This window comes from Lepidochelys olivacea, assembly GCF_965140295.1.
Source record: "Lepidochelys olivacea isolate rLepOli2 genome assembly, chromosome: 26".
Lineage (NCBI taxonomy): Eukaryota > Metazoa > Chordata > Testudines > Cheloniidae > Lepidochelys > Lepidochelys olivacea.
The window spans coordinates 5,411,347-5,438,288 of NC_140436.1; the positions used below are offsets into that span (position 1 = coordinate 5,411,347).

The 26,942-nt window shown below is 58.7% G+C and overlaps 1 protein-coding gene across 1 annotated transcript; it reads left to right on the top strand.

Moving 5' to 3' along the window:
- The first annotated feature begins 1,337 nt into the window (after positions 1 to 1,337).
- On the top strand, positions 1,338 to 26,297 carry LOC311513251 (actin filament-associated protein 1-like 2). The gene is given in 18 exon segments (XM_084614938.1): positions 1,338 to 1,478; positions 1,481 to 1,519; positions 11,985 to 12,113; positions 12,813 to 12,905; positions 13,800 to 13,876; positions 16,200 to 16,299; positions 16,812 to 17,029; positions 17,630 to 17,809; positions 19,638 to 19,733; positions 20,371 to 20,470; positions 20,824 to 21,035; positions 21,429 to 21,550; positions 22,026 to 22,146; positions 22,313 to 22,418; positions 22,626 to 22,775; positions 22,996 to 23,156; positions 23,715 to 23,825; positions 23,959 to 26,297. Coding segments are annotated over 18 exon segments (2,139 nt in total). The 5' UTR covers positions 1,338 to 1,381; the 3' UTR covers positions 23,986 to 26,297.
- The last annotated feature ends 645 nt before the right edge of the window (positions 26,298 to 26,942 follow it).

Sequence of the window (26,942 nt, forward strand, 5' to 3'; positions counted from 1 at the left end):
TGGACTGCTCATTTTTTCTGTTCTGGCCACTAAACTTTATTTAGCTCCATGAGCTAGGAATAAAATCCCAGGAGTCCCTGATTCCTAGTCTACTGCTCTAAGCACTAGGAAACACTCCCTCTTAGGCCGCTGACCCCCTAGGCTTGAGAACCAGAACTGCAGTCCAAGCCATAACATCCACACTGCTATTTTTAGCATGCTAGCTCAAGCCCCATTAGTGCAAGTTTGTCTAACTGGGCTGGAAGGCTGGCTCCCAGCTGCAGTGCGGACACACCAGAAGTGTCCAGTTTTTAATAGGTTTCAGAGTAACAGCCGTGTTAGTCTGTATTCGCAAAAAGAAAAGGAGGACTTGTGGCACCAGAGACTAACCAATTTATTTGAGCATAAACTTTCGTGAGCTACAGCTCACTTCATCGGATGCATACTGTGGAAAATACAGAAGATGTTTTTATACACACAAACACCCATTTTTTCATGGTTTGTGTGTATAAAAACATCTTCTGTATTTTCCACAGTATGCGTCGGATGAAGTGAGCTGTAGCTCAAGAAAGCTTATGCTCAAATAAATTGGTTAGTCTCTAAGGTGTCACAAGTACTCCTTTTCAGTTTTTAATACTGATCCCTTGCCATTTTCAGTGTTTCCCATTTGGATGCACTTCCCAGCCGTTAGCAAGTTAAGTCTCACAACTTGTTCCCCCTCCTCTCTCTCACACACATGCAGGGGATGTCTGCACTGCACAAAACCCATGGCAGACACTCTCAGAGCCTGGGGTCAACTGACTCAAGCTGGTGGGGCTTGCACCATGTGACTAGGGGGTTAAAAGTAGCCGGGCAGGTGGTCCTGCACAAGCTGTGAAACCCAGCGGGGATCCCTGTGAGTACCACCATTTCCGGGGCACAGGCACAGGCCGGGGAAGTTGACTTGCCCAGGATCACGGAGCAAGTCAACGGCAGAGCCAGAAAAAGGACCCCGGACCCATTCCCACTGCCCCTACATTTTGACACCACTCCTTTTGGACTGGGTTTTCCCAGGCCCAGGCTAACCCCCGTCCGCATTCCACAGCCTGACTCGGGACTGCGCCAGCCGCGTCCACACTGCAAAACAACAGGGCTGGCCCACGCGTCCCAGTGGGACCCTGGCTCAGAGACCCGCCCCGCCAAGCGCCTCCTAGGACCCGGGTCCCGAGGGCTTAGGTGCGTGGGGGCCGCCGCTGGGGGGCTCGGACCCCAACCACAGCCCGCGCCTGCAGCCGGCCGCCGCGCCCTGCAGGTGGCAGCGCTGCTCCGGGCAGTCCGCACAGGCGGCGGCTGCTGCTGGCGCCGGCGCCGGCCCTGGAATCCCGGGCCCCGGGACGTGAGCTCAGCCCCCTCCCCTCCCGGCATGGGCTGCGCTGGGGCCGGGGCTCCGCCGCTCCTGTGCGCCCGGCTTCCCCCGGCTCCGGCGCGATGTGAGCGGCCAGCGTCGGAGCCTGCCCCAGCGGCCCCCCCCCTGCAGCCAGCGCCATGGAGAAGCAGAAAGGTACCGCTCCCCTGGCCAGCCCCCCGGGGGCTGGGGGCCCGGGGCTGACGGTGGAGGGGGGCGGCGTGCAGGGTGCCAGGGGGTGCGATTTGAACTCAGCACCGCGGCCTGTGCTCGCTGGGCGCCCATCGGTGCCGGAGCGAGGGGTGCTGGGGGTGGGGGCTGCCACACCCCCCCCCCCGGGCTTGAAGTGGTTCCCCGCCTATCCAGGGTTTGGTTCCGTGGCTGTCAGCACCCCTCGAGCTTGCTCCAGCCCCACGGCTGGCACGTGCCCGCTGCCGGGGTGGGCGGCGGGTCCCTTCCCCATGCGCCGGGGTGCGCGTTGCCCGAAGGAGCCAGGCGTTGACAGCCATGGAGCCGTGCGAACGTGCCGCCGGTGCCTTGCAGCGGGGGCTCAGCGGGAAGCCTTCCTGGGCGGTTCTCTGCTGTGGGGTATTTGGTTGGGAAGCCGGGGCTCTCCACGGGTGAGGGCTGTGACCCGTGCCCGGAAGAGCCCTTCTCTCTGCTGCTGGGGAACACCGAGAGGGAATTCCAGGAACTGCCATGTCTTCTCTGCCGTCGTCCACCCTTATCCCTTCGTGGTATATGAGTCATCTCGCAGTTGGCCAGCACCGCTCAGAAATCTGGAGTCCAGGCCCTGAGCCGCTGAGATGGCTCAGGAAGCAGAGATCAAATTAGGAGAACCTGGGATTGGAGGGAAACGATTTCCCTGGGAATGGGGGGGGATACAGAGGGCCTCAGGATCTCACATGCAGGTGCCGAGCTCCCCACAGCAGCGCTGGGTGGCAGAGTGGGATGCTGGGGGTGAGATGAGATCCCTGCAGAAGTGGTCATTTCCCCCTCCCTTGCCTCTCCTGCATTGGGGGTGATAGTGCAGGAGGAGACTTTATCCGGGGTTGGGGGGTGGGAGTCACATCCCGATCCCGGCTGATCTGGACTGACAGAGGCCCCTGCTGCGGGTGGTTCTGTCTGCTTTGTGCACCCAGCTCTGAGCCTTGCATCTGAATTTCTGGCAGCTTTCCCAGTCCCTAAAGGTGACCTGGGGAAAAGGTATCGAGATCAAGCACTAGCCACTGAATGGCTTTAAAACACTGGCATCTCAGACACATCCCAGTCTTCCTTCACCTTTTCTCCACCACCCTGCTATTGCTGGGAATGCACTGCAAATGAGGGATCGCTGCATCCCAACATCTCTGGGCTCTCCAAAGGTTGCCTTGACTGTGCTGGCTCGGTCCCAAGAGGCTCTGATATACCCATGTGCCCATGGTGGGATCTGGCTTAGAGAGAGCCCTGCATACGGAGCTGGGATGCTGAGATGTGTTGCATGCAGGGTGTTTGTGTGTTTCCTTGCAATAGTGCACACTTTTAGCAAGTGTTTAGCATGCTGATTTTACACTTGTTAAAGCCAGCCCCAACCCATCCCGGCTTAGCCAAGTTTTGTCTCCCTCTGAAACTCAGGCTGTTATTATTTGGCCGTGCGGTCAAGCAGATGGGGCATCAGACTGGGAGCCAGGACTCCTGGATTCTATCTCTGACTCTGCCAGTAATCTGCTGGATGATCTTGGGCAAGTCACTTCCTCTCTCTGTGCCTCTGTTTCCCCTCCCACCCATTGTCCGTCGTAGACTGTGAGCTCTTTAGAGCAGGGGCTGTCTCTTACTATGTGCTTAGCAGGGTGGGGCCTTGATTTCACTAGAGGCCTCTGGGTGGTACTGTCAGGTAAATAATAATAGAGGTCTCAGTCAAGGATCAGGCCCCAGTGTGCTGGGTGCTCCACAAACATGCAATATAAAACGAGTGTCTGCTCTGGGGAATTCCCAGTCTGAGATGGTGACACACAGAGGAACCGATCAGTGTGTGTGTGTGGTGTGGGGACGAGGACAAGATGACAGTAAAGCCTTTGCATAAATGAGTGGGCTTCGTTCCTTCTCCTGCTAACATTGCAGGAAGACTGTGTCCCTCAGCCAACAGCTGGCTGAATCCGGTGACTCTGGCTTTTGCACTACTTTAAAAAGGAGGAGCGTGGGGCCGGTCCCCTGGGGACTCTGGAGCTGAGTGATGGAAGCCACAGGCAGCACACCGGGGTCTATGGCCTGACCCCTTTCCCTGGGGTGCTCAGCGCACATCCCCTGGAGCGTCTGACTGGACAGCGGCCCAGGCGTCACTGACAGCAGCAGGGGAACGAGGTGTCAGGAATGGGCTGGTGAAGGAGCTGGATTTTCCATGTGCCTTTCCCTGCACCGTCTAGACTTCCCCAGCTCCACAGCAGTTCCTGTTCTTTGGGTGGGGGTGGCCACTCCTGCGGTCCCAGTAAGGGGCCTGCTAGACATGGGATTGGGGCATGGGGACCTGGACAGGGCACGTTGCTGCAGGCGGCAGCTATTGTGGGAGGAGACGGGAACGGGGGCAGATGCGTTTACCTTCAACGGCTCTTTCTTGCCATGGAAACCGAGGCACCTGTTTTCAATCTCTGTAGCATTTACTTGGCCCGGGATGTTTGTGGATGGCGCGTTGTCAGGGGCGAGTCGGAGACCCCTTGGATTGCAGCAGCCAGGCCTGCAGCGCCAGGGAACGACGCGCACAGCAGAGCAGGCATGCTGACACGCAGGCGTGAGCACACGTCTGCAGGCACACACACTTGGAGGCATGCAGACACAGCCACGTGCCTACGCGTGCCAACCCTGTCATTTAGACAGCCACCCGTGCACACGCAAGCACGTGTGACAAAGCGGGTGAGTTCCATACACATGGGTGCACGCACACCTTTGTGCACGCATACCTGTGCGACAAAGCATGGCGTACACACGCTCTTGTGCACACACAAACAAGTCCGTCATACTAAACCCCTGTGAAATGCACTGCACGCGTGCACAAAGCTCTCCCGTTGCTGACATTACAGAGCAGGAGCTCTGCTTCCCACAGGCCTGTGGGCGCTAAATGCTCTGACTCATCCCTTACACGTTGGGTGGCTTCCTCCCCCAGTCCCCCGTCATATGTTCCTGCAGTGCGTTGCTTGCTGGGTGCCAGGCGGCGGGTGAGCCCCTGAATGAGCTTGTGACAGACCATCATTGACATCGGGGGAGCTGGGGGGGAGAGAGTTCAAGGCAGGGCAGGTCCTGTCAGAGCTGGGCCTCTTGCTCGGTGCTGTGGGTGCAAGCGGGCGAAGTGTGGGATGCTAGGGAGCTGGGGTTGTGGGGGACAAGGCACTAGCAGGCCCGAGGCGAGAGTTGAGGGGAGATGTGGCCCCAGGGCTGGGGTGTGGGGGAGGAGGAGCAGTGCTGGGAGTGGAAAGCTCGGCAAAGGGGATGTCATCACAGAGGAATTCAGACTCTGCTGGGGGTTGGGGGAGGAAAGAGGGAAGTGAGGAGAGGGAGAGAGAGGAGGTGGGGAGACTAGAGGGGAGCACCAGGGAGTGCACAGGGCCCCCTGCCTGGCCTGGCAGATCTGGGCTGGATTCCCTTCCCTTCCCGGGGGCTCCCTGGATCTGCGCTGGAGGAGCATGCTGGCTCTGCTTGTGCTATGCACTGGGATGTCTCCCTCGTCTGAGTTCTGCCTCCTTGATTTCCAGAATCCCCCGCCCCTTCCCAGTGCCCTGCTGCCCCTGGACAAGGTGCAGGGAATTAGTCATTATCCCCTTCCTCCCTACCACCCCCTTGCCCTGTTTCTAGGGAAGTCCAGATGTTTGGATCTCCTCCTGCTTTGCTAAACCCATCTCCCTCCCAGATGTTTTCTCTCCTCCAGGCAATGACAGTTTGCACATGCTCCCTGCCTGCCCTTGCGCCCATGTCCCAAGTCCCTCCCTCTCCTCTGAGCAGCTCGCTCTCTGTCCCAGGGTCCTGCCCTGCTCTGCAGCATCCCCTGTGGCAAGTGCATGCATTGACCACTGATAGTGCAGGGGCCGAAGCATGGGCTCTTCAGCATGTCTGGGGAGGATCCAGGGGTCAGGCAGGCTGGGAGGAAGGCATGGGAGCAGCAGCTGGGAACAGGATGGATGTGGCCAAGCTCCTGTTGAACCCCAGACTGACCCAGGCTGCAGGATTGCTGAGCAGTGTCAGAGTGTTTCGCTCCTTTAAGCTGCAGATGGGGCCCAGGTAGGACCCTGGGGCTCTGGGAATGCAAGGGGGTGACGCCAAATGGGAGGATGATATACAAAGAGAAGTGAGCCCAAGCTGCATAGAGAGTGGGCCGGATATGGGGAATCATGCATCACTCAGCGCCCCATGGGGGAGCCCAGCAGACCCTGCGCTGGCTGACTGCCCACCTCTCTCTCTTCCTCTGTTCCATTTCCCACATCCGCCCACCCACCCTCCCTTGACATGTCACCGCTGTTTCGCTCTCCTCTTCCTTTTCTCCCAGTCTCTGAGCCGCTCACTGGTCGTTCTCCTCCCACCCTGCCAGTGAGTTTGTGCAAAGGACAGGCAGGGAGCTGGAATCCCCACCTCTGCCAGCACAGGATTCCTTGCAGTGCTGAGAACCAGGTTCCCCTCAGCCAGGTGCTTGCTCCCCCTAAAACCGCCCTGATGCCTCTCCAAGGACCTGGGCCGTCTACCACTCTGCTGTATCCCCAGCCGTTTACAAGGCAGATCAACATTTGCTCTCTCTCCTGGATGCAGCCAGGCCTTCCTGAGGAGTCACACCGCATGACTGGTCCGTATGGCGCGGGGTGCTGGGAGGATTTCACTTTCTTCTGAAACATCAGCTATTGGCCTCTGCAAGAGGTGGGTCGTGGGACTAGATGGGCCCACTGGACTGATCTGCAGAGACCAGGGCTTGGTGGGTCTATTGGTCTGACCCGGGACAGCAGAGAGCTGTGGGGACCAGGCTGGACCCACTGGTCTGATCAGAAGTAGCAGAGAGATGGGGATACTGAGCTAGATGGGCCGGGCAGGGAGGTGAGACTATCAAGCTAGATGGAGGGGCTGGTTCAGCAGCGAGGAAGGATTCTAGCTCAAACGGATTTGTGGTCTAATCTGTGGATTAGGGAGCGGGTGGTGGGAAGGGGCAATGGGGGAGGGACAGATACACAGTTCTATGTTCTTGACTGGCATGGCCAAATCTGAAACTGGAATCCCATGATGAAATATGACCTCGGCTTTTCTTGCCCCGGGGGAACATAGGACAGCAGGTCTGCAGCCTTCAGAACTACAGGGTGGGGGTGGGAAAAAAGCACAGTAAACCCTTCTGTTTTATGAGCCAGGACTGGGGAGGTGAGAGGGGAACGGGGGCTGTCTTGCTTCTGCACGCTTGGCAGCTCCGTATCAGTCTTTCCAACATTCTTGCAACACACGGCCTTTCCCAACCCTCTCCTCTGCTTGACCATCCTGTGAAGAAGCCAGGACATTTCCTCGTGCCACTTATTGACCACACGACTTGCCATGGGTCTGATGGTGCACTCTGTGTTCACTGATCATGGCCCCTGTGTCAAACCACTGGGTTCGGAGTTCCCACTGGCTGGATTATGCATTACATCCTAACCAATATAGCTCCAGCTGCTAGCTGAAGTGTGAGTGCATCAGGGCAGGGCTGGGCACATTCATGTTTGTTTAGCTGCCCCCATGGAAATGTTTGGGGGCAGTGGCAGCTCCCCACCCAACACTGCAACCCGATCTGCTGCTGGAGAATGTTAAAGCCGCTGAAACTGGAAAAGGGCAAAGGAAAGAGCAGGAGACATTGCCTAAGAGCAAGATCTCTGGGTACCTCCACACTGTAGCCGGAGGTGTCCTTTTCCAGCTTGCATACCCGGGCATGTGCCAGCGTTGATTGAGCCCACGCACTAGAAGAAGCCGTGTAGCTGCAGTGGCAAGAGCTGGCCCCCAAAGTCCAGTCCCATGAGAGATTGTAGGTAGGTATTAGGGCATCTAGCCGATCCCACTGCCCGGGCTGCCATGGCCACACGGCTGTTTGTAGTGCACTAGCTCACGGCTACTGCCCTGCATGTCTACCCAAGCTGGGAACCACACTTCCAGCTGCAGTGCAGGGGCGCGCTGCAAGGCTGTAGAGTAGCCCCCAAAGGAAGTGGTGGGAGCCCCATTTGGACTGGCCAAAGAACGTCCCATGGGGAACAGTCCTTCCCTGTTTCCTGCTGGGATGAACTGTGTCCGTCCACTGTGGTGAAAGGAGGCGCTGAGTGTATGTTGGCGCTGTCCCGCCAGGGTGGGTGGCCAGACTGGGGTCTAAGAGAGGTGAGTTATTCCCTAGCCAAGTAGGTGAGGAGGACGGAGGAGAGAGTGACGTGTCCGTGGATGGAAAGGTGCTGGCGTGCTAGAACGGAGGTGGAACGGGAGTGTCATTGGGAAACAACATGGGTCTGTCAATATGACTCGAGAAGCCGCCGACCTGACCGTCCCCAGCTGGAGGGTAAGGATGGTGCTTCATCCGTAGCCTTGTCCCAGGCAGCGGGGCAGGCCGCTTACATCGGATAGACTTGCAGCTGATCAGAACCTTCCCCCCACTGTGCCAAGCCAGGGCAAAGGAGGAATGTGATGCAATCTCTCCTCTCACTAACCCTTGTGACTGGCTCCCGTGCATGACCTCCCAGGACCGAGCCCATAGACCCATGAGGAGCCTGTCCGTGTTCAAATGTGTAGAGGAGCAAGGGGCAAACAGAGGGACTGAGCACGTGCCCCAGGGCGGGTGAGCGCCCTGAGCGTCCACCTGGGTTCCAGGCCTTCCCTCACAGCCCCTGCCAGCTGCACTCTGATCGGGAGAGGGGGATGCAGGCCCGTTGGGCTGGCAGTTCGGTGCTGCTGGGGGAAGGCTGGGCTGTGTGCTTTACAGAGGGGGTGTGGTGGAGGTGCTGAGGGGTAGGAGTGAGCTGTGTTTGAGCTGGGTGTGTGTGTGTGCTGGGAGGAGGGCTGGGTTGTGTGTTTTGGGAGATGCACTGAGAGAACAGGTGTGTGCGTTGGGAACTTGTGTGTGCAGAAAGAGGTACATTGGGCTGTGTGCCCGGGGGGGGGCATGGTGTGTCTGGGGGTGCAATGTACCGGGGAGGGGTGCCCTGGGGGAATGTTGTTTTGTGTTCTGGGGGTCCTGTGCTGTTTGCCTGGGACATATGTTTCCTCATTAATCAGATAAATGACTATCTGCGTAAGGACCTGGGGAAGACAGATGGAGCTGCCCCTGCATACTTACATACCAGGAACCTTGTGGGGCCCCTCTGCCTTACCCCACAGGGTCCTGGCAGGGTCTCGTTGCCCCCTCCCCCCCCAGGGTGGGGCCCCACTCATGGTTGTGGGAATGCCAGTCAGGGGGTGGAAAATCTGGGGGAGCTGTTGACCGTGATGTGTTCAGAGACTCATCAGGGAAATGCCATGGGGAGCCATCTTCAACCCTGCCCCCGCTCCCGCTGGGCCTGGAGACACCAAGCTGGGGTTAGAACAGCTCTGCCTGCACTGCCCTCCCCACAGGCCCCACGATGCGGCAGTTCCCTACGGTGGGGAGGTGTCGAGAGAGCAGAGGGCACTGTCACCGCCATGGGGAGCAGAGCCCGTGGGCTTTCTTGTGGCTAGTCACCTCCGCGAGGGGGGTTCCAAGGAATCGAGTCAAAATGGGCTTGATCTCAGCCCTGTCCCACCCCCCTGGGGGGGCAGGGAGGTTCCCGGGGTATGTGTGGAGGATGCCCTCTTTGGGTAGGGTCAGGGTGGGAGGTTGAGGGGACATGGGGTGGGTCCTTTAGGGCAGGCTTGCCATGGCTGGGCAGAATGGGCTTGCCGGAGCATTCCTAACATTGCAACTGTTCCAGGCAGCAAATTGCAGCTTTGCGTTCGGGGGAACCAATGAGGGAACATCGGTGCTGGGGGGACGAGAAAAAGGCTGCCCGGGCCCCGGGCCAAGAATCAGTGGGTTTCATCAGCGGGGCCTGCAACATTTTATCACAGCTGGGAGCGGGGAGTGGAGCCGAGAAGGGAGACGCAAAACATTTCCAGATGCATGGCGGAGAGGGGGGAAGAGCAGCCTGGCAGGACGGGTGAGGAGCAGCCTGGCAATGGGGAAGCAGAACGGAGGGAGTCTGTGTTGCCCCCTCTCTGTGGGCAAGGGGGAGCTGCTGGGGGTAGGAAGGGAACATGGGGAAAGCTGGCAGCACCACCCAGGTCTCCACCCTGGGAGGAAATTTGGCTGGGCGAGAAGTGGAGCAGGGGCAGCGCGGTGGGAAAGGGCCAGCTCTGGGGATCTGCTGGCGATGTCAGGCCTCTGCAGCAGAGTTCAGGCGGTGGGCAAGCTGTGACCTGGGTGTCTCCTGCGTGTCTCCCCATGCTGAGCCCTCTGCTCTGTGTCATTCCTGGGAATGCTGATCGGGATGGTGGGGTTGTAAACTGACTGGGGAAGGGGGAAGAAGCCCCTCCTCCACCATATGTTCCTTGAGTGCAAGAATTTGCTACTGGGACATAGAGCAGACACAGCTGTTTGGGGCTACAATCTGGAGGGCCCCTTCCACCATCCTACCATTTATGGCCCAGGTAATGCTTTGCATCTCTTAAATGGCTGTGGTGAGAGTGCCGAACCCCTGCTGGGGGCCAGGCTCGCCCAACTCGCTGTGCTTGTGACCCGAGCCGGGATTCGAACATGGCTTTGCCGAGGTGTAGGAATCCACTGAGCCATCACCGGGCAAGGGACAGATTCCAAGGCTTTGGGTCAAACCCACAGCTCCTTTCTGGGTTTGCCATCCCAGTGCCAGGCTGTCTGGAACAAGGGATTGCTTCTGGACACAGGGCAAAGCCAGGCAGGGATTAGCAAACCCAACGCAAGGGGTGGTTTGCATCTAGGTTCTGTGTGATTGGAACCCCCGAAGTTCTAGATTTTTCAGGAGTGCTGAGTGCTCACAAATTCTGCGCACGTCAGTGTCAGCTGCAGGTGCTCAGTCCCTCTGCAAACCAGGCTGCTTCTTTCGGTGTCAATCTGTAGGCCACCAAATGTGAACGTCTTGGGCTAAGCCTGTAGAGGGAGGAAGGAGGGTCTCTGGGGAGGAAAGATAGTCTGGAGGTCATGGGCTTGGGAGGCAGGACTCCTGGGTTCATTCTGTGCTCAGTGTGGGGGGTGTTGTCAAGTGGCTAGGACAGGGAGCATAGGCTCCATTCCCAGCTCTGTCACTTACTTGCTGTCTGGCAATGAGCAAGTCACTACCATGCTTTGTGCCTCAGTTCCCCCTCATAGTATGGGGGGCAATGATCCATTCAGAATCCCTCTTGTGGTGCCAGGTGCCTTGGAAATGCCAATATTCATTATCCCCAGAGGCTGACGGGGAGGGAGCCAGGGATGGGAAGTGAATGCAGGCCTGTAACCCAGGACGCTGCTGGCTGGCCCCACAGCACTTAGCCGTGGCGCAGGACAGGCAGGCTCTCCCTGGCCTTTGCCTTTGTTCTGGGCTGATTGGGGGCTTTTATTCCTCTTTCCAAGCCATGCGAGGGGGCGGCGGGCAAATGCTCTGCATTGCACTGGGAACACACCAGCCTTCATCAGCTGTGCTGTTTGGTGCAACATTAACGCCCCCTCCTTCCCCTTCTCCCCTCCCTCCCTTTCGGTGCGTAGGATGTCAGTGAAGGAACGGAGGCTTCTGAGCGCTTGTTGGTGGCAGGGCACAATTGCCCCGCTGTCTGACAGAGGGGGTCACGGGCGAGGGAGGGGTAAAGAGGCCTCATTCAGGCAGCAGCCCAGGAGACAATGCCGAGACATTCCCCAGCATCGCTAGCCCGGCGAGGGAGGACTGGGAAGTGGAATGAAAGGAGAGATGTCACAGGAGAACTTTCCAGCCGCCTCTGCATCTTTGACATGCCCCGGCCAGCCTTCCCCAAGGGGGCGCTCCGGTTCCATCCCGCACGCTGCCACCACCCTCCCCAAGGCACTGGGGAGCCTATGATTCAATCGCTCTCTGGCAGGAAACACCGAGTTAAACTCACCCTTCTGCCAGTCAAACCCCATATTCATCTCTCCTCTCAAAGAACCTGGAAGCCCAGTCCCCCAAACAAGCCTGCTCTTTTAGTGCGGACATAAAGGGCCTTCAGTCTCCCACTGCTGCTTATTCTCTCCTTGTCGCCCCCTTCGGTCACCCTCCCCCCTTCCCTAGCAGCTCTGGGTACCTCTTGTGTCCTCCTCTGAATGGCAGGATTGTGCTGCAAGCTGGGGTCAGGTGCAGGAGATGGGAGCAATGAGTCTGTTCGTCCCCAGATGGCCCGTGGGCGCAAGGAGCCAGTTCTGGGCCAGCCAGGATAGAGAGAGCAGGGGACGGCAAAGGGATATTTTTTTCTGCTCCTTGTTGAGGTTGAAAGACGCTTGCCCCAATCTTGGAAACTCCGTCCCTGGGCCTCGCCCACCATGTGTTGACCTGCCCTGGACACCCAGCGCTCCATACGCTTGGCTGGGTGGCTCTAAGACATTCCCAGGGGGCTGCTCTATTGGGATCCCCCAGTGGGGGCGATGAGATGGAATGGTGTTCCCCTAGTAACTGCCCTGTTCCTTCTGTGTTGCCTGCAGATCTAGACAAGCTCCTTTTGGACCTAGAGTCCTTCCTGCTGATCCTGGACCGGGAGAACCTCAGCTACATTGCTCAGGCCAAGAAGAAATCCATCGCTGAGCTACTTTCCAGGTTCCAGAGCCCTCCATGTATGTATCCTGCTGCTGGGGCATAGGTATCCAGAGACAGGTGATGTTGTGCTAATAACCCATGGGGGCGGCTGTATCCTAATAACTCCACAAGAGGGAACCTTTCTGTAGCAGATCCGATTTGTTCTTGCAGCCCTGTCCATTCCCACAGGCTCTGCATGCTCCCTGGAAACTGGGCCAGCCAGTCAAATGACTTCTTTGGTGCTCAGCATAGTCCAGCTCTCTGGATCTTTGCTTATCCAGTTTGTCACTCTCTGTAACTTTGCTTACCAATGAGATTGTTCCCTTGGGCCTGCCCAGAGCTGGTTCAATTTAGCCCTTTTTCTTATCTATGCCTGACCCCGACCTTCTTCCAGCATCCCTGTTATTCCTATGGGTTTGCCCAGCAGGTTTACATGAGCCGCTGTTGGGGTGTCCGCAAACTGTTCGCTCCAGCTCCCGGACTGGAGCTGCTTTCGGCAAAGGAGAATGATGCATCGTGAACAAGCCATTGCTGGACTCAGTCTCCAGACCAATGCCCGTTCAAGTCCCTAGAATTTGAGGTTCATTCGGGATTGTCTGGGATCCCCCAGCACCTGCCTGCCCAGTCATCCGACCCCATCCAGAGCAGCAGCCTGATCTCAGAGCTTTTATCCCCCACTTGTTTGTGGTGTTAGTCCCATCACCTCCTGTGATCCTGATCCGCCTCTTTCCCCACAGCAGAGGACGCAGAGTACATGATCATGCGCTGCATCTCGCCCTCCTCTGGGAGCAGCACCTTCCAAACGCCAGCTGACCTGAGCCCGCGCCAAGGTGAGCAGTGGAGTCGGTACCATCGGGGGGATGCGAGAGGAGTCGCATGAAGTGGGGGGTTTCCTAATTATATATGTCAGGCCAGCCCCTGCTCTCAGTGACACAGCTGTGGAGCCAGAGGGACTGCAGTGCAGGCATGAGCACCCTATGTGTGAGATCAGAATCAGGCCGTGTGGCTCAAGGCCAGTAACGGGTTCAAATTTTCTGCCAAATATGCAAAAGTGGCCAGTGATTTCAGTTGCCCTCGTTTGAGACACATGCAGGCACCCAAAGCTGGGCACCCAGAGGCACTGGGCATGTTTGAAACATCAGCCTATGGGATGGTGACCGGGACTCTCCGCTTTGGCTTAGAAGGTGCTAACACTGTAGCCCGGTGGCTCAGCCGGCTGCAAAGTGCTGAAGCCAGCCTGCGGGGACGTCTACCCCCTCTGAGGGGAGTCTCAGTGCTACCGTTGCTATAGAGAGCCTGGAGCTCTGTGCTCCACGACAGCAACTGCATTGAGCGTGGGCCCAAGCTGCCATTGTGGGTACTCAGCTAGTGGCCAGGCCCACTCAGCTGCCAGGCTGCGGGATTTGGGTGCCCAGCTTAGGGGTCCACGTTTGCAAACCGGGCTCTATTAGTGATGCAGACTGAACGATCTCAAGAGCTCTGGGGCCGGATCCAGCTTGCATCGGCTCCCACAGAGCTGGATCAGGCTTCTCTATCTCCAGACACCGGGTCTGGCACTCTCTCGAGGATCTTCGGCCTACTCTTGGGCCTGGAAGGTTTGGAGCAGGGCTGAGCAGAGCAGCTGCAGCACACTCAGCATCCCGCGGCATCCGAGCGGGGGCTCCCGGCTGCAGCTGGCGCCAGTGGCTGGTTGAAATGATTTTAATCGTTACCTTTCTCGGCAGCAACATCGTCTCCAGACCCGATGGGAAGGGGAGAGTGTGACTCACCCGCTGCCAATGGCCAGTGCTCTCCAGGCGGGGTAAGTCTGGATCACTCCAGGTCAGGAAGCAACGAGAGGGAGACAGAGATCTCTGTTACCCCTGAGGCCCAGAGTGGGAGTCGGTGGGTGAGCGCTTTGCTAACTTCATGGGGCAGCGGCAGAGCCTGTCACACTGTGGATGCCTTGCTGTGCCCGCTCCTAGGCCAGCCCCAGGCACGGGAGCATCCCAGCCCCTGGCCGTTGCTGTGACAGGGCGTGGGAGAGGGAGACCTGACACAGTTTCCAGGCAACACTACATGTCCCTGGGCTATGGCCCTGCTGCTTGCTCAGTGCAGAAAGAGGGAGCAGGGAGCGTGGGGAGGAATGTTCCCATGCAGCCTGCCAGCTCTGCATGTCCAGCAGGGTCTGGGATGCGTGCGTGTCTGGTGGGGAATCCAAACGGGCAGAAACAGGGGCTGTGGGGAGGCACATGTGACCCCCCCCACCCCGTTTGCCCCTATGACTGCTGGCTGCAAGCAGGGGCATGGTTTGTGATTGCACCCTCTTGATACAGATGAGAGCAGCTGGATTCTGCTCCTGCTGCTCTTGGATTCCAGGCTGATGGTGTAGCCGAGCTCAGAATCCAGCCTAGAGTCTCTAGGGGCTGAATGTGGGGCAGTGGCTGGGGATTGGGGCGACTGGCTGAGTGTGGGGGAAATGGGCTGAGGGAGGGTGACTAGAGGCAGCATCAGGGCCACGGGTCGGGGGCTGGGGTTGGAAAGGGCTCAGGGGGCTGTGTCAGAGAGTAGGGGAAGGTCCCTGCATGAAGGAGATGGGGCAGGGGTCTGTCTTTTTCTTTCTCTTTGGCCCCTTTCCTCCCAGCTGCCCCTTGGGCCCCTTGCCATCCCTTGTGCAGCTCAGGATACAGGGGTCATAGTGAGGCCTCCGTACCCCACAGCCCCGGCCTGAGGCCTAGGGAAGGGCCTGCTTTGGCTCCCAGCCTGTGGCAGCGGGAGCTGGGCTTCCCGGCTGCTGGGCTGTCAGGCCCCTTTGCAAACAAGAGCAGATGGTTTGGCCATGAGATCACTGGGGAACCGGAAAGGAACAGGGGCGTCTGCAGCACAAACTGGGAGTTTCTAGAGAGAGATGTGCAGAGGGCTCCACTCCCACCCGCTCAGGTGTCCAGTGCCTAAGGAACAGCCACACGCAGCACTGGCCATGGCAGGACCTCATGGGCGCATTTTCTTGCATACGGGGATGTGTTGTGGTGCCGGCAGTATTGGGTCTGTTGTACGGCCTAGAGCAAGAGACACACGGTATGAAGTAGCAGAAGTGAGCGCGTTGTGCTGCAGGGGAGGGACACCTATTCCATGAAGCGCCGCACTGTCTGTTGCATGCGCAAGAGAATGCGTTGCATTACATCCAACAGCAGGTGTTGCATTGCATGCCACAGAGCCAAAGTGTAATTCTTGTGGAGAATGGTACGTTGCACGGCATGCAGCAGGGGCGTCTTTCATCACATGCTGCACGGGACGCACCGTATTTCGTGAAGAGAGGCACATTTCATTTGATGCAGCAGGGGAAGCTGGCTGCTGCGTGCGGCCAAGGGTGCGTTGCATGCAGCACAGACCTGGTGCATTCCCATACAGTGCTGCGCCCTCCGTTGCAAGCAGCAGGACGTTGACTTGCTTGCGTGGTCAGGGAATTGGTTGACAAGCCGGCATTTCCCCATGCTCTGAGCGGACATGCAGCTCCAACGGAGTTCTGCTGCTCTTCTGGATGTGGATGGAAGCAGGCAAATGTGGGCTCCAGATGAGGTAACAGGAGCCGTGGCAGGGGGGAGAGGACCACCCCCCAGGATGCGATTGGCAGGAACAAGAGCGGTGTCCCGTGCCAGAGCGCGAGATGCCGCTGACAGATTTCAGAAGCAGTTAATTTGGTAGCTAAACAGCATGAAGGCAGCGGAGGCTGATTAACCATAGAGGCCACTTTAGGGGCAGTTAAGTTGTGAAGGAAGCAGAAATCCGAGCCACGGGCATCAAAGGCTCTTTCATCTCAGTCCTGTCCAGATGCAGGGCTCCGAGTCGGCAGACGTGCTGGCATGGAGCAGGGCGATTGAATGCTGGGGGGGGGGAATCCATGCTTGCTCCAAGCCCACATCAGCCTGGAACAGGGAGAGAGGGAGCTCCCAAGGTGGAGATTGAGCAACTGCCCAGGGAAGGGGGTATTTTGAGCCCGCCCTTCAGTATGCAAAGGGAGGGCACAGCTCTTGAAACCTCTCCTGAACCCCTAGGGGGCTGGCAGGCAGAGTCCCACTGACACCCCATGCCCTGATACTGCCTCCCTTGGCTCTGTCAGGCTGAGTTCTCCCTGCTGTTTCTAGACAAACCCATTGGGCGTCCTGCCCCACCTCCCTAGCCTGCCAGCTGAGGACTCCTACGAGGAGGCAGAGCCCATCAGCCCCGAGGGACATATGAGCCCAGGTAACCAGCCCCTTCCTCTCCGAAACCCGCGGGAGGTGGGAGCAGCTGGCAGGACATATCCGCTGCAGCGTGTGAACCCCAGCTGCCCCTCACATGTCTGCGCCATGCCTGTCGCACATGGCACACTTGTCGCCCAAGGCCCATCAGCTGCACTGTATGCACCTGGGGCCTTCAGGTGGCCCCCCCTTCCAACAACTGTGCCATGCCTGCTTCGCCTCTCTTGCACGGGGCACCCCTGCCGCACTTTGCATGTCTCTGGCCGCTTCCCTTTTGAGGCACCCTCCATGCTTGTGGCACGCAGTGCCACCTCTTCCATCTAAGGCCACGTGGGCATTGACTGTGAGGTTCTCCCAGCCCCGCTCGGCTCCCTGCCTGGCTCCCAACACCTGCGGCATGGCGCGCGTCCCAGTTCAAGCCCTGAAGCTCCTGGCACTGGTGAGGCAGCCCCTTGCCGACAGGCAGCTCCACTCTTGCCAGGCGCTTGCTCAGCGCCACCCTTCCACTCTGGGCAGCGGGCGGCGGGGACACGGACAGCAGCCACTACGAGTCATACGGCGAGGACGAGGACTGCGTGAAGGACCGCGCGCACTACATCCAGTGGCCGCCCGCCGCTGGCACTGCCGAGACTCCCGCTCGCCCCGAGGCCCAGCTCTGTGGCTTCCTCTGGAGGAAACGCTGGCTCGGGCAGTGGGCCAAGCAGCTCTTCATCGTCCGGGAACATGCCCTGCTGGTGAGCGTTGGGTGGGGCGGAGAGGGGCGGGAGCACTTGCAGGTGGAGATGGCTTCCCCAGGCACGGCCTGGCCCCTACTGTGGAGACCGCGTGGGCTGGGGTGTGTGCAGGATAGTGTGGGGAGTGAGGGGGTTGGCAACAGGCGCCCGAGGGGTGAAGAGTGCAGGGACGTGGAGGTGGGACCAGGGAAGAGCTGCAGGGTAAAAGGGTAGGTGAACTGAAGTGCATTCGGTGCCCTGAACCTGCCAGCCCCCTAACCTGCAGACCCTGCACGCTGACCCCCCAAACCCCAATCCTGAACCCCCAAACCCCCAACCCTGAACCCCTAAACCCACAGACCTGCAGACCCTAAACCCCCCTCCTCCCACATCCCAAACCCCTAACCCCCATCCTGCCAAGCCTGGGCCCTAAACCCACAACCGTGCAGACCCTGACCCCCCATCCCTAACCCTGAAGACCCCCTCTCCTATATCCCGAACTCCAGCCCCACAACGGGGAGGGTCAGGGTGGCGAGTTCCAGTTCCAAGCCCCAGTCTCGGACCCTTGCGCTCCCCCCAGCCCCCTGGCTGAGCCGTGCCCTTTGCCCTGTGCTGCCACAGTGCTACAAGTGTGCCAAGGACCTGCAGCCAGTGCTGGAGCTGGACCTGCACGGCTGCCGCGTTGCCTACAAGGCCAAGCGCAGCAAGAAGATGCAGCACGTGCTGAAGATCACGGGGGCGGCGGCAGAGACGCTGGTGATGGGCTTCCAGAGCCGCCAGCAGGCTGAGGACTGGAGGAAGGTTTGGAGGTGTTACACCCTGGCAGAGCTGTGCATGGAGGGGGGCCATGGGAATGGGGAGGGCGAAGAGTGGCCTCTGCCACCGCCTGGGAGCCCCTGAGGGGACTGTGGGGCGGGGGAACAGCTCCTGTATGGCTGAGACTACGTGTTGGGTGAGTCTGCGCTGCCCACCCCCCTCTGCGGGCGGGGACGGGCACCGTCCCGTCAGGGCCCCGGGCTGCCCGCCCCCCTCTGCGGGCGGGGACGGGCACCGTCCCGTCAGGGCCCCGGGCTGCCCGCCCCCCTCTGCGGGCGGGGACGGGCACCATCCCGTCAGGGCCCCGGGCTGCCCGCCCCCCTCTGCGGGCGGGGACGGGCACCGTCCCGTCAGGGCCCCGGGCTGCCCGCCCCCCTCTGCGGGCGGGGACGGGCACCATCCCGTCAGGGCCCCGGGCTGCCCGCCCCCCTCTGCGGGCGGGGACGGGCACCATCCCGTCAGGGCCCCGGGCTGCCCGCCCCCCTCTGCGGGCGGGGACGGGCACCGTCCCGTCAGGGCCCCGGGCTGCCCGCCCCCCTCTGCGGGCGGGGACGGGCACCGTCCCGTCAGGGCCCCGGGCTGCCCGCCCCCCTCTGCGGGCGGGGACGGGCACCGTCCCGTCAGGGCCCCGGGCTGCCCGCCCCCCTCTGCGGGCGGGGACGGGCACCGTCCCGTCAGGGCCCCGGGCTGCCCGCCCCCCTCTGCGGGCGGGGACGGGCACCGTCCCGTCAGGGCCCCGGGCTGCCCGCCCCCCTCTGCGGGCGGGGACGGGCACCGTCCCGTCAGGGCCCCGGGCTGCCCGCCCCCCTCTGCGGGCGGGGACGGGCACCGTCCCGTCAGGGCCCCGGGCTGCCCGCCCCCCTCTGCGGGCGGGGACGGGCACCGTCCCGTCAGGGCCCCGGGCTGCCCGCCCCCCTCTGCGGGCGGGGACGGGCACCGTCCCGTCAGGGCCCCGGGCTGCCCGCCCCCCTCTGCGGGCGGGGACGGGCACCGTCCCGTCAGGGCCCCGGGCTGCCCGCCCCCCTCTGCGGGCGGGGACGGGCACCGTCCCGTCAGGGCCCCGGGCTGCCCGCCCCCCTCTGCGGGCGGGGACGGGCACCGTCCCGTCAGGGCCCCGGGCTGCCCGCCCCCCTCTGCGGGCGGGGACGGGCACCGTCCCGTCAGGGCCCCGGGCTGCCCGCCCCCCTCTGCGGGCGGGGACGGGCACCGTCCCGTCAGGGCCCCGGGCTGCCCGCCCCCCTCTGCGGGCGGGGACGGGCACCGTCCCGTCAGGGCCCCGGGCTGCCCGCCCCCCTCTGCGGGCGGGGACGGGCACCGTCCCGTCAGGGCCCCGGGCTGCCCGCCCCCCTCTGCGGGCGGGGACGGGCACCGTCCCGTCAGGGCCCCGGGCTGCCCGCCCCCCTCTGCGGGCGGGGACGGGCACCATCCCGTCAGGGCCCCGGGCTGCCCGCCCCCCTCTGCGGGCGGGGACGGGCACCATCCTGTCAGCTGCGGCTTGGCAGATAAGTTATGGCCTGGCTCCCCCTGCAGGCCAAGCTGGGTGCTGACAATTGTTTCCGCAAACCTCTCAGAGCTGTGGGGCGAGTCAGTTCCCCTTCTTGCCAAGCTGCAGTACGTCCCCACACAGGGTTCGACAAGGAGTTTGCAGGAGAGAGCGGTTTGCAAGCGCCGTGGGGGCTCTGACCCTCCCAGCAGCGCATGCCCTGCCTTGGAAATGACTCTGCTCTCGAGGGGGCTGGGCTCCCACTGTGCCTGGGGGACCGGGACCCCCAGCTGCCCCGTCCGTGCCTGTAACGCTGTCGCTTTCTTGTAGGTGATTGAGGAAGTGAGCAGCTCTCCTCTCAGCAGGCCTTCTGCCCACAGCTCCCCGGCACTGCCCAGCTCAGAGCAGGGTGGGAACTCACGGCAGGTGAGTAGGTTCCTTAGCCATCTCTAGCCCCTGCTACCTGGGATCTTGGGTGCTCTCACACCCCTCTCCCTACCCAAGTTAGCATCGTTGTCCCTGTGTTCCAGCAGGGAAACTGAGGCACAGGGGAGTACTTAACCAAGGTCACACGGTGAGTCAGTGGCAGAGAAGGGAATAGAACCCAGGAATCCTGACAGTCTCCAGTGCGATAACTGGGAGGCGAGACTAGAACAAGAAGCCCTGACTCCTAATCCCTGATATCCCATACTGTCCTGAGCAGCTCCTTCTACAACAGGCCCAGCTTGCTGCTACCCACAGAAATGTTGTGAACCCTGAGGAGGGACTCTGCCCTGGGACGTGCCCGCAGGTTGGGGGGCGTGCCTGAGGGCACAGCCTTACCCATGAAATTCGAGGGAGGGAGATGCCCTTGTGAGACCGGACAGCACAGGGTTGTTCCTTGTGGGCTGTTGTGCCTTTTGAATGGTCCCATGTGATGGGGCTTTCTCCTCCCTGGGGAGCTGCCCCCCATCTCCTGGGTCTGCCCATGGGGAAATCTCTGATGTTCAGCCTGAAATTCCCTCTGCTTATCCACTCCCCTCGCCTCAGTGATCATTGTCTGCAGCACCCGTGTCTCTCTTAGGTGAGAGGTTCCCAGTTTGGCTCTGATTCAGATGAGGAGAACTCCCCGGTCAGCCCCGCTGCAGCCGGCTGCATCCCAGCTGGAGAGCCAAGGAAAGGAGGTGAGTATTGCCCAGCCTGACCACTCTGTGCAGCATCAGTTACTCCAGCCATCCTGTCTGTGGGACCCAGGGCTGGAACAGCCGGGGTGCTGGGTGCATTGGCGAGCAGTGGTGGTGGGGAGGTGACCCAGGCGTGGAAGAGCCGGGGTGCTGGGTGCATTGGCGGAGCAGTGGGGTAACTGCACGCAGAGCCTGTGCTCTCACCCCAGACTTCCCTGAACTCCTTTCCCACAGTGCCCGGAGGCATCAGCTGCAGTTTGTGCTGGGTGGGTGGGTGCCGAGCCCTCTCCCCAGTGGCGGAGCCGGCAGCGGGGGCGCGTCTCATAATGAGAGGCCTTGGGGGCACTCTGCAGGTTTCCTGGACGTGCTGCTGCAAAGCCAGTGGCAGAAGCTGTGGTGCAGGGTGGAGCAGGGCGCCCTGCGGATGTTCAGAGACCCCAGCTGCACTGAGAGCCCTGAGTACGCTGTGCCGCTGGCGGGCAGCAATGTGACCCCGGGGGCTGACGCCGGCCGACGCCATCGCATCCACATCAGCCAGCAAGGCAGAGAGGTCGCCGTCCTGCAGGTGCGTGGTGCATCTGTGCTCACCCGTATGGTGCTGGCGTGGCCTGCAGCCAAGCTGTAGCAGAGAGACCATTAGTCTGGTGGTAGGGGGGCAGCCCTCACTGGCAGCATCCCGCGGATGGTAGGAACAGGATCTGCCCTCCCTTCCTGGAGCTCCAGATGGTGCTGTGGTCACACAGACATAGGAGCCGCACTCCGCGCCGATAGGGCTGTGCATGGAGAGACACAGCAAGGAACCAGCCTGTTTCCCCCACCCTCTGCTCTGCCTGGTCCCTTTCCTGCCCTTCTGGCTGCCGAGCCAATGCCATTCCCCAGAGGAGGGCATCTCCCTGGCCCTCCCTAATGGTTCTGGCCCAGAGCCGATGACTGAGCCCTGTCCCCTTCTCTGGTGCAGACCCACTCGGATGAAGAGAGGGACGTCTGGCTGAAGATCCTGCAGGTGGAGAAGGGAGCGGAATCAGCCGCTGTGTATGAAACCTCAGTCCTTGGAGATGCCCCCAGCTCCGCGCCTGTGGGGTAAGGAGGACCTGGCCCCTCCGTCCCACAGCACCCCCGAGACACAGTGCCTCTTCAGAGCAGCTCCCGCTATTCCCTATCTTTAGGTTGTCCCAGCTTTGTCCCTCCCTCAGCCTTCTTTCCATTCTCCTTCCCCCTCTGCTAAGGCAGGGGACCTGGCTGCCCATGGGTGCCTTTCCTGGGACAGAGCCCCAGGGCACAGGATCCTGGCGGCTACTGCATCTGGCACTGCCATGGGGACCCAGTTACAGAACTAGTGCATGACTGAAGCATGTGCTAGCCATGTTGGGGACAACCCGTGTTGTGTCTGGACCCCTGGTGTTACTGCTCAGACGCATAGGGCAGCCAGGCAGCACTCATCAGACCTGCTGCGTCTGGTTCAAAGCGCTCACGGGCCCCAGGTGCTAAGCATGGAAAATCGCCACCACTGATGGGTGCCCAGAGTCACAGGGCTTCCTCTCTGCTCTGCCTGCAGGGGCCTGCTGCTGCGGAGATTCCCAACCCCCAACACCTACATGGACGACCCCTTTGGGCAGCTCCCGCCGGCAATGCACTCCAGCCCAGTCTACTCCAACGCGGATATACTGCACCAGCTGGTAACCTCCACGTAGTCCGGCATCTGTAGGCATTTCTAGCAAGTGGGCCAGCCCCTTGACGGGCGGAGCTTGGCGAAACTCCATGGGCTGAGCTGCCCCCATGGGGATCTGGGCTGGCGCATCTGGCCAGTTCGTCCACAGGCTCCTCACTGGCTTCTCTTTGCAGCAGCGGACCTTGGACAGAGCTGCCCAAGACCAGATGCAGAGACTCCCATGTCCCCTTCCCGACAGTGCCTTCAGCAACCCCCGGAGCAGAGCTCCGGAGGAGACAGGTGAGTGACGGCAGGGACCTGGCTGTACCAGGGGGCAGACTCTATGTCCGACAGCAGCTGAGCGCGGCCCCATCGCGATAAGAGGCACCGACCCAGCACTAGTCGGCTCTGGCTGTAGGCTGGTTCAGCATGCCCGGGCGGGGAATCCATTTCTGAGTGCTCACGGTCTCACAGCCATTGACCCCTTTCTCTCCCATGCTCTTCCAGCTGCTCCTCCAACCGGCCCGGGCAAGTCTCTGAACGAGCAGTGGGTAGAGGTGGCCCCGGAGCTGAGGAGCCGGGATTTTTTCCAGTCCCAGCGGACGCTGACGCAGCCTGAGAGGAAGGGTGCCCCAGACAGCTTGGATTTCTTAATTGGTATGATCGCTGCACAGCCTCAGGCAGGTTGCTGACCCCCTGCCCCTGTGCCAGGGGTTGGCAAGACTTACCCAGTGCAGGAGAGGGCTGGGAATGTTGAGCCATGGGTGTCCTGCGACTCTCGGGGCATAGCTGTAACCCAGAGTGAGTCAGGGTGGCGGGACTGGGCCTTCAGCTTCCCGTGTGGGTTCACATGGCTCCACGATCCACCTTCTTGCAGGTAAGAGGGCCTTCCCCAAGCTGGAGGAGAAGGTAGGGCAGCTGGAAAGAGCATGCCGGATGAAAACCAGGCTGAAGGCCGGCTCGGAGATGAACCTGCTAGCCATCGGCAAGTCTCTGAAGGGCCACATAGCCACCGCCACCAGCTCAGCAGGCTCCGAGGTAAGGGAGGATGGAGCAGGATGGGTGAGAGTCAGACACGGGGCAGCCATGAGACAGAACAGTTGGGGGCTAGAAACGATCAGGGGCTCTCCTAGGGCTTCCTGCCTTTCTCTTCTCCCATCCCTTTCCCAGCATCATCTCTTCTCCCTCTTTCCCTCTCCTCATTCTGCTGCTTCTCTCCTGTTCCTTGAGAAAGTCAGGTCTACCTTAGGTCCTTCTTTCTTGCCTTTAGACAAAGTGGGGAAGTGATTCCATATGGAGGGGAGCTGCTATGGCATGTGTGGGGCCCCCTAGACAGGGGGAGAGGTCTGACCACAGACTGAGCTGGAATGGCCCCAGAGCAGTGGTTCTCAACCTATTTACCATTGTGGGCCGCATCCAATACTACCTATATGGCCCTGAGGATGTCACATGGGCTGTAGCTCTGTGCTGATGGGCCACAGGTTGAGAATCACTGCCCTAGAGTCCCTGTTCACAGCTAACCCCCCGGACAGGTTGGAAAGAAGGGCAAAAGGGGGCTCCTACACCCACCCCTCTTCTCTCCACTCTTGTGTGCAGGGTTCCTTCCTAACACCTCTGCTGAAACGCACCACTTCCACCAAGAGTGGCCTGAGGCGAGCGCCTTCCGTGGTCATCATTGAAAAGGGGAAGGTTCTGCAGAAGAGAAAGGTACTGAGGAGCATCCCCTCTGCTAGGGAGAGTCCTGCTGGGGGTGGGGGAAAGGCCTGGCTCACCTAGCACGCTCTCCCCGCCCCCCTCAGGAAATGGGAATAATTGTCCTTTCTCCATCCGTCTCTTTCAGGAATGGGAGATGAAGTCTGCCATGTAATTGGCCCCTTCTACCCGCTGAGCGTTCCCAAAGGCAGGAGACATTGCACTGTACATATACATATCAGACCATGCGTCTATACATGCATGCTGCATGTGGATCATGCAGAATAAACTCTGAATCTCTCCTTTTTTTTTACCGTAGTTATCAGTGTTACAGTAACTTTTTTTTATTTTTTAAACTGACTGGATTTTTATAGGTTGTCTGCAGTGGCACTGAAATGGGGGAAAGGAGACCGGGCTGGGTGAGGGTGGGCTCGCCCCAGCGTTACTGGGTCGGGACTCTTCACAGCAGTATATCCATCTGGTACCATTTTCCAGGGAGCAATTCCGCAGTGGCTTGCGACCTCATTAGTCACCAGCACTCTCCTCCTTGCAGTTGATGTGACAGAGTGGAGCCAAGATGGCTTCTTTGTCTGCATTTACAGAACCTTTCTGCAGCTTCAAATTGCATAGGCTGGTGCTTCAGAAGACAGTTCTCTTGAATGGCTCCTGACACATGGGATGAAAGGATGAGAGCAAACGTGAACAACACCTTCAACGCTGGAGTCCACCCATGCTGTTAGACCCTAAAGAAAGTGGAGATGCAAACAGAATACTCTGGGCTACCTAGCCAGGTTTCTTGAGTCCTTTGAAGTCTTTCATGGATCTCCTCCACTCCTCTTTCTAGCAAACACCTTTCTCCATAGAGATAACAGCCCTACTTTTGGTTTCCAGATAGACACAGACATTTTACGGTGCAGGGATGGAATGATGCAGCTCTTTGATTACATTACATGCATTGTGCAGCTGGGCATGTCTGAAATCAGAAGAAGAGTGCTTCTAACTGGGTACACTGGCCATACACCCAGGAGTCTAGAGGGGAGGAGGAGGCTGCCAGGAGGTATGCATGCTACCCTGAAGTGCCTCCTCTGGCCAGCTGTTCTTGGAAGCCCGCATGTTGGGACTGAAAGGGAACATGAGTGGGGACTGAGAAGTGTGGCAGCTGCTTTTAAAGTGGTCTGTGGTGATCACAGGTTTTACTAAGAGGAGACAATCATATAGCCATTTAGAGACAGGCAATTCACTTCTTTTTGAAACATCAGTGTCCATTGAGCTAATACCCTGTGGAACAACAGTAAGTGCCAACTGTGGTTTAGTGGATCGAGCACAGGGCAGGGAGTCAAGACGGCTGGGTTTTGTCCTCAGCTCTGCCACTCCACAACATTGGGAAAGTCTCTTCCCCTCTGTGTCCCTCAGCTTCTCCCTCTGTCAAACAGACCTAATGACACTGACCCACCTTCATAAAGCAGTCCGAGATCTGCTGCAGTCAGCAACAGAGCAAGGGCAAAGTCTGGTTAGTAACTCTCTCCCAAGCCTGAAATCTCAGATGCCGAGTGAATATTTAAGACTGAGGCATGGACACAACTTTCATTACAGCAAGCGGCATGAGAGTAACTGCATTGAGAATAGTGGAAACACAGGAGCATTGATTGTATTTATCTTTATAGGGACTCAGTCAGCTTCAAGGTAATCTGTTGTGAATAAAGGAGTGCCTTGTGTTACAAATAACACCTTAGGTGATGAAAAGAATTTTTCAAAATATAGAGAACATATCATTATTTATGTTCTTTGGCTAAGACTTGGACAACGGAAATCAATTTCACGTCACTTTCATTGTCTGGTTCTGATCTGCAATCAAAGTTGCCTTCCCCTGGGTCTGCCCAGAGCCATATTGAAGTCAACAAGGCTGCAGTTGGCCCAGTGTGACAGCCACCCCAACACACCTGGGATGGAAACAGACACCTCCAGAGCTAAAAGCCGGAGTCACTCCTGCTGGGCTATAAGAGATTCCCATCCTCAGTGGAGCACAAAGAAGAACTCATACCACACAGTGCCCAGTGGGTTTCACAAGGGCTTGCTCATGCAAAATCAGTAATTTACAGGATCAGGTTATAAGAACCTGACTGTAATCTAAAGCAAAACAGACTTTGTTGATTTCCATTTGTTGATTTCCAATGTTTGGGCTGCAAACCCTGCAGGAGAACTGTTATTTGTTTAAAAGCAACTGTTTGCATTGGATTTTGTTTTGTAATTGTAGAAATATTTTTTCTGATGTTCTTGAGTTTTTTAAAAACATGCTTTTACCAAATGGAAACTGGGGGGACTGGGGGAGAGGAAATGTTAAATTGACATTTTGTGTAACTTGTTAATTCAGAAAGATGTGAGGGTTAGATTTGTTTTTTGCTGGGGTTTTGGGTTGTTTTTAACAAATTATCACGTCAAATAAATGTTTCAAACCCCACCTTTTATCTTGTAAAATGGACGATACTTGGAGGGGGTTTCCTTTAGTCTGGTTTGTGCAGTGATTTTGTGATAGGGAAATATTGATTAGGAACATGGCTGAGGTTCAACAGACATTTTGGTTCTGACCCAGGGTGAGATTAAAACCCAGGTGAGGTGAAAAAAGCTGGTGCATGAAAGGGCTGGATCCCCAGTTCTCCTACCCCACCCCACCATCTCTTTAAGTTTAAAAATAAGACATCCACTGCTGGATGGAAATAAGGGGAAACCACATGGAAAACGAGAGAGCGCTTTACTTTAAAGGACGTTTTAGGGGAACACCACTTCCCATAGCATAGCAGTGGATTTTTCCCTCAAGGGCACAGTTCTGCTGCCCTCCAGCATACAATGCAATTGGCACAAGCAGCCACTGAATGTTTAAAAAACAGGAGGACTTGTGGCTCCTTAGAGACTAACAAATTTATTTGTTATTTATTATTATGAACGCTTATGCTCTAATAAAATTTGTTAGTCTCTAAGGTGCTGCAAGTACTCCTGTTCTTTTTGCAGATACAGACTAACACAGCTGCTACTCTGAAACCTGAATATTTTAAATGGTATTTATCAGTTTTAATGCGTTTTCAATACATCTTAAAATAAGGGTGGCGGGGGTCACCCTGTGTCCTCCTGACTCCA